General features: G+C 51.1%; 1 protein-coding gene across 1 annotated transcript in view; it reads left to right on the top strand.

Annotated features, from left to right (window-relative positions):
• The window catches only part of LOC147717789 (complement factor B-like), a 321681-nt gene that overhangs the window by 87412 nt on the left and 218069 nt on the right, over positions 1-16200 (top strand). The window contains exons 5-6 of the mRNA XM_086924574.1: positions 10303-10401; positions 11302-11435. Coding sequence (XP_086780700.1) covers positions 10303-10401; positions 11302-11435 — 233 coding nt within the window. The remainder of the gene's footprint in view (positions 1-10302; positions 10402-11301; positions 11436-16200) is intronic.

Here is a 16200-nt window from a genome sequence, read left to right as displayed (position 1 = left end):
AATTTCACATTCCCCTGCCCTCCTTTTCGGCGGCCCCTGGGACAAACCTCACCCCTACCGCCCCTGGCTCGCCCAAGCCCCCATCACTATCTTCTGCGTCCACGGAAAAGAAAGGATATTCCTCACTCCACTATACCTGTGATCCTGGGGATTAGCCGCACCCCATCTCCCCTTGCTCGCCTAGCCCTCCCCCACAACGCACCACTGTCCACTCTGAAACCACTCCTGCTATCAATCCCAAACTCCTTAACTGCATTCCCATCAACTGTCGATCGGCTGCACGTCATGCAATGGAAATCTCGGAGACTATCCTCAGTGAAGCCATTGACATCGCCTTTCTTACGGAAACCTGGTACAAGGCTCACTCCTCTTCTATTCTTGACATCCTCTCACCCCCTGGTTACTCTATCCTCAGAAAAGATAGGCCTGTCAAAATCGAGGGGGGGTCTAGCCATCATCTATTAAGATGACCTCCCTCTCTCACTTGTCAAGAACTCTGATCAAACCAATTTCGAATACCTTGTAGTTGAACTTATAGTTCAGGGCCCCTCCCCCTATTCGGCTACATAATATCTATCAGCCCCCTGGTGACCCTATATCATTTGTAGATGAACTGTCTGACCTACTTTCCCAAGCCTCGATTTCCTACTCTAATAACATTTTCCTCGGAGACTTCAATATCCACTGGAACAATAATAATGACACCTCGGTTCTAACCCTTAAAGACCTCCTTGACGTTACTGACTTGATCCAACTTTGCCACTCCCCTACACACGACAAAGGAGCGACGCTAGATGCCATCATCACTAGCAAAGATATAGCCTCCCTCTCGCACATTGTCCCCATTGATTGGTCGGACCATCACCTCATCCTCTTCACGATCAACAGCTTTACTCCTCCCCCCATAAACCTTAAATTTAAGAAATTAACCAGAAACCTTCACCTTATTCCCCCCTAGAGTCTAAGCTCAAAGCTAAACTTCAACTCCCTCCTCCCTCACAAAATGCTAATGATATTACTGAACACTACAACAAAAGAATCACCAAAGTCTTAGACCAAATTGCTCCAGCCAAATTAAAACCACAAAAGAAATCCCTTCCAAATCTTGGTTTCATGCTGAACTCAACAATGAGAGACGTGCACTCAGAATGTCCAAGCTCTCTTGGAGACAACATCCCTCTCCCTCTAACCTCGCCCTCCTCAGATCCGCTTGGTGTAGCTACAAAAAACACATCCTTAGTGAAAAGGCCTCCTTCTTCCGGCTCTACTTGATTGAGCCAAGAATAGACCTAGGGAATTATTCAACATTATCAAAAAACAATCTGCTTCTGCCACCCTCAAGTTGACCGCCACCACCGAGAAATGTTAAGTAATTGCGAATTTCTTCTCTGAAAAAAATGCCAAGATTGACGCATCCTTTGCTTCAAATCCTCCCCCGCAATGTGTCTGTCCCTTCCTAGTCCTCTCACCCTTGCCCCCCTTTCTCTCCTTTGCCCACTCATGATCCTGTTCCCCCTTCTGACCCTGCTCATCTCCCGTTCACGGTCACCCCCCAGGATCTCTTCCCCAGCACACAGCCTAAAAACAATGCTTCCTGGCTTCAATTTAGCCCAGTTACCGAGCTAGAAGTACTCAACATCATCTCCAAGCTCAAACCCTCCTCTGATACCTTTGACTCACTCCCCGCCAATATCGTTCAAGACCTTAAGCATATCATCACCCCTTATTGGACTACCATCATCAACTCCTCCCTGGCCACGGGTTGTGTCCCTGTTTCCCTACAGTTGGGCTAAATCTCACCCATCCTCAAAAATGCTTCAGCTGACCCTAACAACCTTAACAATCTACACCCCATCTCTAATCTACCTCTTCTCTCCAAAGCCCTCGAAAAATGCGTCCTGCTCCAACTAGACAAACACATGGACTCATTTTGCCTTCTTGATGTTTTACAGTCAGGTTTCCGAAAGGGTTGTAGCACTGAAACTGCAATGCTCAACATAGTTGAAGACATCCATCACTCCCTTGACAAGGGTGAGGCCTCCCTTCTCATCCTTCTTGACCTTTCTGCTACCTTCGATACTGTCAACCACTCTGCCCTACTTAATACCCTCAAAGTTCGGTTTCGCCTCAATGGTCCCGTTCTTGAATGGTTCACTTCCTTGTTCCAGCACAGATCCCAACAAATCAAAATCAGCAGTTGCCGCTCTAAACATATGCCTGTCTCCCTGGGTGTTACCCAGGGGTCTATTCTCTCTCCTTCTTTATATAACCTCTTCATGGAGCCCCTCACCCTCATTCTAAAAAAAGCAGGTATCAATTACAACCTCTATGCAGATGACACCCAACTTTACTGTAAAATTAAATCCCATTCAGATATTCTGCACGTCAATTACACCCTGACTAAGATCCAGCAATGGTTCCATCTCTACCACCTGAAACTCAACCCTAAAAAAACTGAAGCCATTCTCTTTGCCCCTAAAAATAACCGGCTCCCCATTCAACACTGGCTCTCTGACCTTAATGCTCTCAACTGCTCCCTTCCCACCTCTAGCTCAGTCAAATCTCTTGGAATTAGCATTGACCAAAACATCAGCCTTTCCCCTCACATAAAAACGCTGCCAAAGGAGCTCTCTTTTCACTTCTTCACCTCAAAAAAATCAAACCCTTCATCCCTGTTGATGACTTTAAATCTGTTGTTCAATCTTTAGTTCTCTCCAGACTCCACTATGGCAACGCTCTTCTCTTAGGTACGCCTAAAGTCCACCTAGCCCCAATCAAATCAGTCCTTAACCTCGCGGCCAGGCTTATCTCTGATTTTAAGAGGCGGGAACACATTTCTCCCATCCTCAAGGATCTCCAATGGCTTCCCCTGGATGGCAGATCCATCTACAAGAACGCCTGCATTACGCACAAAGCCTTGCATCCTCGAACCCCACTTTATCTCTCCCACAAACCTCACAAAGCTGGCTTCTCCAAGGAACTGAAAAGCTCCAATGCCCTCATGCTGGTTCCTCCCTTGGTTAAAAAGAACGCTACACAAGCGCGCTCTTTCTCCTGTAATGCTCCCAACATTTGGAACTCCCTCCCCAAAGATCTACGTTGCAAACCCTCATACTTCAGCTTCAAAAAAAGATCTCAAACGACACCTTCTCCTCAAATATTGGGGTCCTTAATCCTGTTTACCACTTAGGTGTTTCCCTTCCTGTCCCTTCTGTTACTATGTTTCCTCTCTGCTTCCTACCCGACCTGCCTCCCCGGCTCAGCTCCTCACTTATACCTCTTACCTCCTTCCTCCTGTTCACTTGTACTCTCCTCATTCCCCTTCATGTTCTCTTTTCTCCTTTCTCCCTCCCTAACCCCACCTTACCCCTATTCCTTCTCTCATCTATTCTGGCCTCTCCCACTTACACAGTCATTCAATGCCCAGATTGGTTCTTAATGTTACTGCCTTTACCTTTTTAGATTTTTTTCTACTGTCCTTTACTTTTTGTTCTCAGATTTTGCCTGTTCTTTTTTGGTTGAGCTTATTATTATACTATTTGATCTTGTCCTTCTCCTGTAAAGCGCTCTGATACCCTTGGGTCTTGCCAGCGCTATATAAAACTGTTTAAATAAATAAATTAAATAAATAAATAACTGCAGAACGAAAAACGAGTTAGGCAAAATAAGGGTAAATGAAAACGAATCAGGCACAATAAGGACAGGTAAAGATCAAAGCAGAGCGAAAAACAAGTCAGGCACAATAAGGAAAGGAGACAGGTAAGTGCAGAATGAAAACGAGTCAGGCACAATGAACAAGTTACTTACCTTCGGTAACGATATATCTGTAAGAAACATTAGTTAGTGTTAGATTCCTTACCTTAGAATATCCCCAGGCGTCAGTCTGGATCCGGAAACTTTTGCGTAGCAGTACCCCTGCGCGTCGGTAGGCGTCGTCTGCAGGCGTCCCCTGCGGCTCCGCGTCCGTCGTCGGCGTCGTGCGCCGTGATGACGTCGCTGGAGTATATAGACGCCGCCTCCGCGCGCTGACGTCAGTTCTTTGTACACAGCTTTTCTGCACCAGGAGACGCAGAGCCATGAGAGAACCAACACTGGTGCCATGTAAAACTAGGGCCCTGAAAGGGATGTCCTTAACCCTAGGTATCAGTTCGCAGAACGGGGAGGATGGGTGGGTTCGGTAAGGAATCTAACACTAACTAATGTTTCTTACAGATATATCGTTACCGAAGGTAAGTAACTTGTTCATCTGAAAGAAACACGTTAGTGTTAGATTCCTTACCTTAGAATAGATACCCCAGCAATACCAACCCCGGTGGCGGGTCTGCGAACCAATACATTCCTACACCAGAAAGTCCTGGAGGACAGAACGGCCAAAGAAGCCATCCCTCCGGACTTGACTGTCCAGGCAGTAGTGCCTCGCGAAAGTGTGCAGCGAGGCCCACGTAGCCGCCTGGCAAATGTCCTGCAAAGGGACTCCCCGGCCCAAGGCAGTAGTAGCCGCCGTGGCCCGAGTGGAATGGGCCCTCAGCCCAACAGGAGGCTCCTTTCGAGCCAAAGAGTAGCACGCTTTGATGCAGAGAACGACCCATCGAGAGATGGTCCGTTTATGGACCGCCCGTCCCTTCTTCGCACCCACGTAGCCAACAAACAGTTGGTCATCCACCCGGAACTGGCGTGTGCGATCCATATAAAATGAAAGCGCACGTTTTGGGTCCAGACGATGGAGCCGCTCTTCATCCTTTGAAGGATGCGGAGGCGGGAAGAAGGAAGGGAGGGTGATGGACTGCCCGATGTGAAAGGCCGAAACAACCTTGGGCAGGAAAGAGGGTCTAGTCCTCAGAACCACCTTGTCAGGATGAATGGACAAGAAAGGAGGTTTGACAGAAAGAGCCTAGAGCTCACTCACCCTCCTGGCAGAGGTGATGGCAACCAGGAAAGCCGTCTTTAAAGTCAGGAGACGGAGAGGGCAAGAATGAAGGGGCTCAAAGGGAGCACACATCAGAAAGGTCAGAACCAGGTTTAAATCCCACTGAGGCATCACAAATGGAACAGGTGGAAACATGTGAGTGATGCCCTTTAAGAATCGAGTTACAACCGGGGATTTGAACAAAGAAGGCTGATCAGGAAGCCTCAAAAAGGCTGAAAGGGCAGAAAGGTAGCCCTTGATAGTGCCCAGAGCAGAGCCCTGCTGGGCAAGAGAAAGAAGAAACAGAAGAACCTCCGAAAGAGGGGCAGAAAGGGGATCCACAGCCTTTGCTGTGCACCATGCCACAAATCTGTTCCACCGACAGGCGTATACCGACTTAGTGGAGGGACGCCTGGCTGCCAGAATAACATCACAGACTTCAGGAGGCAAGTCAAATGGCCTCAACTGCCGCTGCTCAATCTCCAAGCATGGAGGTGGAGACTGGACAGGTTCGGGTGGAGGACCGTCCCCTGCTGCTGCGACAGAAGGGGGAGGCGGATCGGGGTACCGACTGACATGCTGAGTAGCTCGGGATACCAGTACCTTCGAGCCCAGTCCGGCGCCACAAGGATAACTTGGGCCCGGTCGCGCCTGATCTTCTTCAGCACTCTGGGCAGAAGTGGTATAGGCGGAAAGGCGTATAACAGACCGCAACTCCACTCGCGCCGAAAGGCGTCGCCGTGCGAGTGCCGTCTTGGAAACTCCAATGCGCAGAACTGATGACATTGCGCGTTCTCTTCTGTGGCGAATAGATCTAACCAAGGCTCTCCCCATTGCAGAAAGATGCCTTGCGCCACGTCCGAGTTCAGACGCCATTCGTGATCCATCGAGCACCGACGGCTGAGTTCGTCCGCCCTGGCGTTCAGAGAACCTGCCAGGTGTTGAACCGTCAGAGTCACGCCCTGACGTTCCAGCCATTGCCAGAGGCGCAGAGCCTCCTGGCAAAGGGTCCACGACCCCACTCCGCCCTGTTTGTTGCAGTACCACATGGCGGTGGTGTTGTCGGTGAACACCTGCACTACACTCCCGTTGACAAAGGGGAGGAATGCCTTCAGTGCCAGACGAATCGCCCGCAGCTCCAACAGGTTGATATGGAGCCGGGACTCCGCCGGAGACCAGATGCCTCTGATCTCTGCCTCTCCCAAGTGGCCACCCCAGCCCTGGAGGGACGCGTCCGTCACGACAACGTGCTCCGGTTGGGGAAGGGAGAGGGATCTGCCTCTGACCCAATCGCGGTCCGTAAGCCACCACTGCAGTTGTCTCGCAGTGCCCTCCGAGATCAAGACGTGGTCGGACAAGTTGCCCTGATGCTGGGCCCACTGAAACTTCAGGTCCCACTGCAGAGCCCGCATCCGCCACCGGGCGTGATGCACCAGAAGGATGCAGGAAGCCATCAGTCCCAGCAGCCGCAGCGTCAACCTGACCGAAACCCGGGATAACGGCTGAAAGATGGGAATCAAAGCCTGTATATCCCGGACCCGCCGTTCCGGAGGATAAACCCGAAACTGCGCCGAGTCCAGAACCGCTCCGATGAAAAGGAGCTTTTGAGAGGGACACAGGTGTGATTTCGGCACATTGATGGAGAACCCCAGGTCGTGCAAGAGGTCTGCCGTCAACTGAAGGTGGTGGACGACTGTCTGGGGCGAGCCCGCCTTCAACAACCAGTCGTCTAGGTATGGGAAGACTGAAACCCCCAACCTGCGCAGATGGGCTGCGACCACCGCCATCACCTTTGTGAACACCCGTGGGGCGCTGGTAAGGCCGAAGGGAAGCACGATAAACTGAAAGTGCTCCTGGCCTACCGTGAACCGCAGGTAACGCCGGTGGGCCGGCAGGACGGGGATGTGAAAATAGGCATCCTGCAAGTCCAACGCTACCATCCAGTCTTGTGGGTCTAGAGCAGCCAAGACCTGAGCTAACGTCAACATCTTGAACTTCTCCTTCCGGAGGAAGCCGTTGACGTTCCTTAGATCCAAGATAGGACGTAGGCCCCCCTTGTCCTTCTTGGGTACCAGAAAGTAGTGGGAATAGCAACCACGCCCTACTTCTGGCCCAGGAACGCGCTCGATGGCCCCCTTGGCCAAGAGGGCCGTAACTTCCTCCTGCAGAAGTGTCAAGTGGTCCCCCGACACACGGTGGTTCTGCGGTGGCATGGCTGGAGGAGTGGACTCGAAGGGAAGGGAGTAGCCCCTTCGGACGATTTGCAGCACCCACCTGTCCGAAGTGATCGTGCGCCAGTGAGCGTGGTGATGGCGAACCCTGCCACCCACTGGCGTCACATGGGGCCGAAAGCACGGACTAGGAGGATTTTGAGGCAGATGCTGCGGGGGGAGGTGTGGTCTGACCCCGCCGTTGTCCCCGACCGCCACCACGGCGGTTTCCACGGCCGCCACCGCGTTGAAAGGATTGTTGCGGCGCGTGGCTGGCAGCACGTGTGGGGGCGCCCCTTCCTTGGCCACGAAAGGGACGAAACAAACCCGGTTGCTGACGCTGGGTCGAGAGACCCAAGGACTTGGCCGTAACCCTGCAGTCCTTGAAGCGTTCCAGCGCGTGGTCCGCCTTGTCACCGAACAGGTGACAGCCATCGAACGGCATGTCCATCAACGTATTCTGGACATCTGCCGAAAAGTTGGCGGATCTCAGCCAGGCGTGGCGACGAATCGCCACCGTCGTTGACATAGCTCTGCCCAGCGAGTCGGTCGTATCAAGACCACACCGTATCGAATATTTCGCTGCATCTCGGCCCTCAGCCACAGCCTGACCGAGTTTTGCCCGCACCTCCATGGGGCATACTGGCAGCAGTTCCGCGACCGTATCCCACACAGAGTGGGTGTAGCGGCCCAAGAGGCAAGCGGTGTTGCAAGACCGCAGGCCCAAACTAATGGACGAGAAGACCTTCTTGCCAAACTGGTCATACCTCTTGGATTCCCGGTCGGGCGGGGCCGACGGGAATGCGGACTGGGAGGTCGAGGCCTGGATCACCAGACTCTCAGGAGTGGGGTGGGTAGACAGGAACTTGGGGTCGTCCGGACAAGGACGGTGGCGTCGGCCACGTTCCGATCAACAGGCGCACCTGAAGCGGGCCTGGACCACGTGCCCAACAGAACGTCTGACAAGGCTTCATTAAACGGCAGCAGTGGCTCCTGTGGGCATGACTGCGGTTTGAAGACCTCAGTGAGGATGTTAGGCCTCACGGCCGTGACGGGGAGCTCAAGGTGTAAGGCCTTGGCAGCCCTCATCAGCACCACTGAATATGCAGCTCACTCCACCGATGCCACGGAAGGAGGAGAGATCAAACCAGGGTTAGGAGAGTCGTCCAGACCACTGGCATCCCCCAAGTCACCTGTCCAGTCCGGGTCATACTAGCACTCGTGTGACAGAGGGTCCTCGGACCCCTCCCAACCTTCACCGAACTCTTCATCTTCTCCGTATTCGGAGTCAACGATGTAGACCGGCTCCTCGGGGTTCATGGGCCCCACCGGCGCCGAGCCCGGCGTTGAGCGACGCCGGTCCGACTCCGCGTCCGGCGTCGGGGAAGGTAAGGGGACGGCGCCGCCCGGAGCCGGCGTCGGAGCCCCGTTGCCGGCCGGAGCCGGCACCGGAGAACCGGCGCCGCGCGGGGACGGCGTCGGGGGTAACCCCGATGGTAACGGCGCCGGCGAGGCCGGAAGACCAGCCGGCGCCGATCCCGAAGGCCCTTGCGGCGCCGGGGTCGGAGCCGTCGGCGGCGCCGGGGCCGGAGCACCCGACGGCGCCGAGGCAGGGACACCCGAACCGCTAGGGCCCCCAGACGGTGGCACTGGGCCCGAAGGCGCCGTAGGCCCCGTCGGAGAACCGAGCGCCCTCATGGCCATGAGGAACGCCTCGATCTCCTCAGGCGTCGCGCCGTGCCCAGGGACCGGAGGGTATGAGGCAGGCCGCGCCGGCGACTCTCGCGGAGCCGCGGGGTTGGGGTCACCCGAGCCCCCGGCCGCATCGCCCCGTCATCATACCCCCGGAGTCGGGGGTATGATGACGACGCCCCGACTTCTTGTGCTTCTTACCTGATGAGCCCGACGAGTGGTGTTGACTTCCGGAACGCTCGGCGCGGCTCCGCGACCGCTCCCTCGAACGCTCTCTCGACCTCCGGCCGGACCGGGACCGCTCCCGGTCCCGACGTGGGGCCGAAACCCGGAGCTCCAGTAGCTTGCGGGACCGCTCCCGCCTAGCCTTGTTGGTGAGGGCCCGGCAGTCGACGCAGGAGTCCACGTCGTGGTCGGGGCCCAGACACCGGAGACAGAGGCGGTGATGGTCCGTGACCGACATCGTGCGCTCACAGTCATCACAGTGCTTGAACCCAGGCATCCTATCAGGCACAAGAGTGAAACAATTCGAAAAACTTGGTCAAAGACCGGAGTACTGCTCTTCAGATCTGCGTCCACTGGCGCGGAAAAAAGAAGAACTGACGTCAGCGCGCGGAGGCGGCGTCTATATACTCCAGCGACGTCATCACGGCGCACGACGCCGACGACGGAAGCGGAGCCGCAGGGGACGCCTGCAGACGACGCCTACCGACGCGCAGGGGTACTGCTACGCAAAAGTTTCCGGATCCAGACTGACGCCTGGGGATATTCTAAGGTAAGGAATCTAACACTAACGTGTTTCTTTCAGATAAGGACAACAGGATAAATGCAACAGAGTGATAAATGAAAAAGAAAAATGAAGCAAGACAGAAATGGGAGCATAAGCGAGGCAGAGGTAATTGAGAGCTGGCACGGACACAAGGATTATAAAGGATTTGAGCCATTTTGCATAAATATACCAGGGCAAAGAACTAACCATGTGTTTTTCCTCACCCTGTACAATGGAGTCGTAAATAGGGTTTCACATATATGTAGAACACATTACTTTACACAAATACAGTATGCTACATTAGGCGGGTATCAGTACTTTTGGGTTGCCTAAATATCAGCCTATTACAAGATTTCCCCAGAGAAATGGGAAATGACATGCGAGAATCAGATTGCTCGCACAGATTCTAGAATACCAGTTCTCATTGGTTGGCCTTTTCTCCCCAGATATTTTACCTTCTCGAGCAGGCGAAATGTCCAGATGAAGAACCTCAAAGCCTCAGATTTACTGCTATTTATTTAATTACCCCTGGGGCTGTTAATTCCTGGTAATGACCTCAATGGAAATTGAGGCCACAAGTAGTTGAGCTTTAACTTACACAGCTTTGCATTGTCCCCAAATCCCCCATAGTGCACTTCATTCCTTTGCTCTGCATCTATGTTCATACTGTGAAAGTTCCAGCGCATGAATAGAAGTCTAATGAGATGCTTGCTCTTCCTCACCAGAATTCTTCACATTCGACACAGCAGAAGAAGTTGGCGAGTCCTTCATTTCCTCCCTATCTGCTGCTGTAGAAATCGCTGATCCGGACAAAGTGGATGAAGGTAGGTCCACAACAAATACTAAAGGTCTGATTACAAGTTTGGTGGTGGGGGAGCGGGCTGCTACACCAGCGCCCTGCTCCACAACGCCAAACTCGACCGCGCACCAGATTAGGAGTTTTCTCCTGGTCTGTCAGGCGGTGCTTTGGCAGTCCCACGTCGGGACATATGTGAGCCTTAGCACGGCACCGCCATGGGACCGCCAAAAAAAGTTCCTGTACGGCATGGACTGGTGCAGTTCATGCCTTGCAAGAACAGGGGTACAAATAGACAGGGGGGCACAACATGTGCTCCCCCGCATGCACCCCCATACACAGGGGCAACAGGGGGCCCTGTAGGGCCCGCTTAGTTTCCTGACTGACACACTTTTCATGGCAGCCTCAACACCATCAAAAGTGTGCAGGCCTAGGAACTAAGTTGATAGTTGGGAAGGAAGGAAGAGGTAAAAAAAAGATGGAAAGTGGGTCATTTGGAAGGTAACAAATGTGGGTTAAGGGGACAAGATGAGCTTTAAGTTAGATGACAAGCTGGGGCTTGGTGAATGAGGATGTGTATTAATTTTTAAATAAGTCAGAAGCCTGGGGAAAGCAAATATAATGACAAAAGGTAGGTTAGGCTAGAGCATTATTTAAGTTTTTGTATTTGGTGTACCGTTGTTTTTTTAGTTTTGTTGTAGTAGCACTGTAGCCACACTATACTGGGATTTAAGGGAAGGACTTCGATGTTTGTACAGCATGTACAGTGCACATTGTTGTAAGCATGGCATATGGATCCTCTAATTACCAAATCAGCGTACCACCGTAGTGGGGATCTGCAGGAGTTGGGCTGCATACAGCAGCAGCAGATAGCACTTCTGCCAAATGTATTAACTTCATCAGAGCTTATTTCTTCTTCTATCAACAGCGACAGGTACACGAAAAATCCATATAGAGAAAGATGGGGACATGAACATTTACATCGTCTTGGATGCGTCTGAAAGTGTTGGAAAAGAAGACTTCGAAAAAGCAAAAGACTGTATTGTCAGCCTCATAGAAAAGGTAAGATAGGGCTGGAAAGCGGGAGAGCACAAACCAAGCATGCTGGTACAATGATTAGCCCAACACCGGTGCTAGCTCACAAACTACTACGTATAAATCTGCATTACGAACTAGTAAAATGAGGTTGTTGTACCAAAACGTATCTTGTATTCAGAATGTCCTCTAAAAGTCTTTTTGGTTGATATCGACTGGCAAAATCTTATGGTGCAGAGGTCTTTATGCCCCGGGGTTAACAACAAATGTAAGTCATTATTCAAAGTTGTGAACACACTCTTACTACGTTGTACCACCCAATTTCTTCATTCTGCGCGGAAAAAATTAACAGACGTTAAGATGGATTCTTCCACCACCTTTCATCCTTCAATAAATACCCAGTTTTTTTCATTGTCTCTTCCTATCTTTCAATAATAGATCAGAAAGAGCAATGTTCTAGGTCAGTGATACTCAAAGTATGGCTAGTGGGCCACGTGCGTCCCCCCTGACCTTTAAGTGCAGTCCCCTGGCCAACAGCACAACTGGGTTCTTGTTTACTTGACTCGGCACTCACATTATAATTTATAAAATGTGAAATTAACAGGCTAGCATGTACTTAAAGGTTCATTAAAGTAAACTAAAGGAAGTAACCGGCGTGTCTTTCACTGTAGGAAGCTGGCTCTTTATATTGTATACCACAAAGAGCTATACCGTGCAAAGAGTCCAGGTATCCCTTATACGTGGACATGGGCTTGCTCTACCAATCCCAAGATTCTCTTTTAGGGGCAGTGTGGTCAAGAAGCCTCAGGCTTATCAGAGAGCAGTGTTAGACATCTGCAGTACACACACAGTCAATAAATGGTACACAATGACACAATAAGGAGATCCACACCCATTTATAAAAATAACATGTAACTTTTTTATATATTTAGGCACCAAAATCAATATGATCAGGTAAGTGTGTTTCGAAATAGAAATATTTAAAGTTTTCAAGAGTCAACTGCAATTTTCAGAGGCAGCAATGTTGTCCTATAGAGGAAAAACAAATACTGCATATAAGTTCTTTACAGCAACTTATGAGACTGGCCTCCTGGACTTAGAGTGAGTAAGGGGCAAGGTCCAAGCCAGCACCAACACGTCACCTGGGGCAGCCGGGTGTAGAGGTGCAATACAGCATTCGGTGCCCCATTGAATTCAATGGGGATCCGTTCGGTCACAAAGAGGCTGCAGGTTTGTATTGGGTGGCCAGTCCAGCTGAACCAACATAGGAGCTCAGGATTCACGATCCTCTTCTCTTTGGCCGGGCCGGTGTAGAGGTGTTTTGAGGCGTTGGGTTTCTGTCACCAGAGACACTCGCGGTACAGGGGGCCTGGACAAAGAGGCTGCAGCGTCAGAGCCCACAGTGTGGAAACCCAAGGTGGACCACCAAAAAACGAGGTACGAGTCTGGAGAGTCTGGGGTCCACTCTGGCACTGTTGGCTCGATTCAACTTGGGCTAGGGGCACGGGTGCAGTGGTGATTTCCGTTGTCGGGTTTTTCGGTGGTCCACGGTCCTCACAGGTCTTCTGCGGTGCCTGCAGGAATCAGGGGAGCAGGTCCAATGGAGTTTCTGGGTCTTTAGTTGAAGGCTGGAAGTCCTCCCAGGCTTTTGAAGGCACAGATAGCTGCAGGACGAGTTGTCTTTGGCACAATTGTCAAGGACAGCAGGCAGGCTGGCAGGATTGGTGCCAAGTAAGTTGCTGGTCTTCTGTTCTTGCTTCTTGCAATACTTCAGCATCCGTCTTCTTCTTATAGGTTGGCAGGATCTGATTTCCTTGAGCTAGAGGCTCGCATAAATACTAGATGTATATGTCTTATGAGAGTGTGGTAGTAGCCAATGGGCTACTTACCCCTGGAGTCACTACGCCCCCTATATGACCACTTCTTGTGGGAAGGGGGCATGACCCTGTCCCAGAGTTCTTAATTCTGCCATCAGAAGGCAGACTGAAATTTTGTGCCCACATCAGGTAGCCACCTTAGAGGTGGAACTAGCCTGAGGGCGAATATGCCTCTCTGACTACTGATTTTACCGCCTGTCCAGGTGCCAAATGGGCCCAGGTCAGGGGGATGGCATCCCTATGAGGGAAGTCAGAATTGCATTCCAAAGGTGGTGAGCTCATTGAAGCCCCCCGCCTTGAAATACAAATGTATAGATCATCCTGCTGAATGGGAGTGTAAAACACCCTCTGCCGGAAAAGGCTTTGTTCCTAACCTCCTGAGAGCGTTGGCCCTCACCCCTGGGGGTCACAAACTTGTCTGTGGTGGCAGGACCGGTCAGTCAGCAAATAATAGTTGGTAGGTTATCAGGGGGCACCTCTATTGCATTGGGTGCATGCATGATTAAATCCATCACTGTAATCAGTGTGGGTTCATTAACACAAGATGTTTGATACCAAACACCTTTGGTTTCAGTGATGCCATCATGTAGCTGGGGAACTCGTTTTCACTAGTGTCCTGCACATGCATTTTTAAGTGGCTTCCCTGATCACTTGTACTGGTAGTAATCAAACTGGCCAACATAGGAGCATATCTGCTCATGCAGATATGTCCACACATATAGTATAGTGCACCCTGCCATGGGGCTGGAAGGCCTGCTGTAGGGGTGACTTACATATACTGGATGCAATGTCTGTAGGCATGGCATACAGGGCTGTGTGCCATGTCGTGTTTTCACTTTTGTCTGCACCAAGACACACAGCCTGCATGAGTTAGGTGAAGGGTCCCTTGGGGTGGCACAATATATGATTTAGCCCCTAGGGACCCTCTTTAACCTCCTTGCCCTAGGTACCAGGGGTACCATTTACTAGGGACTTACAGGGAGTGTTAAAGGTGTTGCCAATTTGGGGGAATAATTGTAGAGCTATAAGAAAGAGATCTGGAAATGGGGAACTGGTTGGCAGGAAGCTAGTGCACTTCCAGTCAAAATTGCATAAAATATCTTGCAAAAAGTGGGGGTGACATTGTCAAAAAGGGGTACTTTCATAGACAATCTGCCCCAAATGAAAGAGAATGAGACTAACCTTTCCCAAGAGAGTCTTCATCGTCTGTAAGTGGAAAAACCTGGAAAGGCCATCTGCATTGGTATGGTCAGTGCTGTACTGTAAAGGCTATACCCTGTAAGAAGATGGACCACCTCAACAGTTTGGGATTTTCAGCTGTCATTTGCATTAGCCATCTGAGAAGCCGGTCGTCAGTTTGAACAAGGAAATGAGAACCAAAAAAGTATGGTCTCCACTTCTTCAGGGACCAAACCACAGCAAAGGACTCCCTCTCAATGGCACTTCCACACTGCTCTCTGAGGAGTAACCTCCTGCTAATGAAATCAACAGGATGGTCGTGGTCATCATCATTGATTTGGGATAGGTCTGCTCTTAGCTCATTTTCAGAGGCATCTGTGCACTATGACCTGCCAAGAATAATCTGGAGCTTTCAGAATGGCTGCTGAGCACAGTACTTCCTTCACAGTGTCAGAAGCCTTTTGACAGCTCACTGTCCAGTTCACCTTCTTTGGCCTTTTTTTGGAGGTGAATTCTCTGAGGGGTGCTACAATAGTACCATGCCCCCTCACACACCTCCTGTGGTACCCAGTCAAGCCAAGGAATTGCCTGTCTTGAGTCTGGGTGGTTGGAGCTCCCAGTACACATGGCCTCCACCTAAAAGGTGGTCCAAGTATACAGTATAGCTCTGCTCTATCTGGCTGTTGCTGGCCTTTTTGGTGAGGCCTGCCCTCTGCAGAGCCTCAAAGACCTTTCCAAGGTGGATCAGGCGATCCTGCCAATTTGAGCTATATGCAGGATCACCTGATCCACAAGATATGATGCACTGCAGGTCTCCAGCCCAGCAAGGACTTTGTTCGACATACTTTGGAAGGTTGCAGGGGCACTATTTAGTCCAAAGGGCATTACAGTGAACTGATAATGTCCATCTGGGGTTGTGAATGATGATTTCTCATATGCTCCCGTGGCCAGACCAATATGCAAGTGCCCTGATGTCAGATCAAAAGTGCTGAGAAACGTTGCTGCCCCTAACCTGTCTATCAGTTTATCTGCCCTACAAATTGGGTGTGCATCTGTCTTGGTCACTGCATTGAGGCCCCTATAGTCCACACAAATCCTCAACCCTGGTTTGTTTTCCACCCTCCTTGGAATGAGGTTATGGGACTAAGACAACTGGGCTGGCCCAATGGCTCTCAGAGGGTTTAATGACTCCCAATTTCAGCATCCTGCTGACTTCAGCATTGATGTACTCTTTGACATGGTCAGAAGGCCTGTATATTTTATTTTTGACAGGAAGGCTGTCACCAGTGTCCATGTCATGTATACCCCATCTTGTCTGACCAGGGGTCAAGGAGAAGAGCTCAGCATACTACTAAAGGACTTGCCTGCAGCCAGCCTTCTACTGACCAATCCTTAGGGTTGCGATAGAGAAGGTCAGGGAGAGGTTCACCCTCTTCTTCCTCATCCTCATCAGTGACCATCAGTATGGTCACATCCGCCTTGTCATGGTAGGGTTTAAGATGATTTACATGGATGACTTTCTTGGGGCTCCTAGGAGTGCCAAGGTCTGCCAAATAGGTGACCTCCCCCTTTCTCTGAAGGATTAGGTAGGGTCCACTCCATTTGTCCTGGAGGGCCCCAGGAGCCACAGGCTCCAAAAACCATACCTTCTGCCTTGGTTGGTACTCCACCAGTGCATTCTTTTGGTCATACTGGAGCTTCTGGAGTTCTTGGCAGACCTCCAGGTTTTTGGGAGC

The sequence above is a fragment of the Lissotriton vulgaris genome, chromosome 5 (genome assembly GCF_964263255.1).
Source record: "Lissotriton vulgaris chromosome 5, aLisVul1.2, whole genome shotgun sequence".
NCBI lineage: Eukaryota > Metazoa > Chordata > Amphibia > Caudata > Salamandridae > Lissotriton > Lissotriton vulgaris.
Note: the sequence above shows the minus strand (reverse complement) of the source record. Positions and strands in the feature narration are given on the sequence as shown.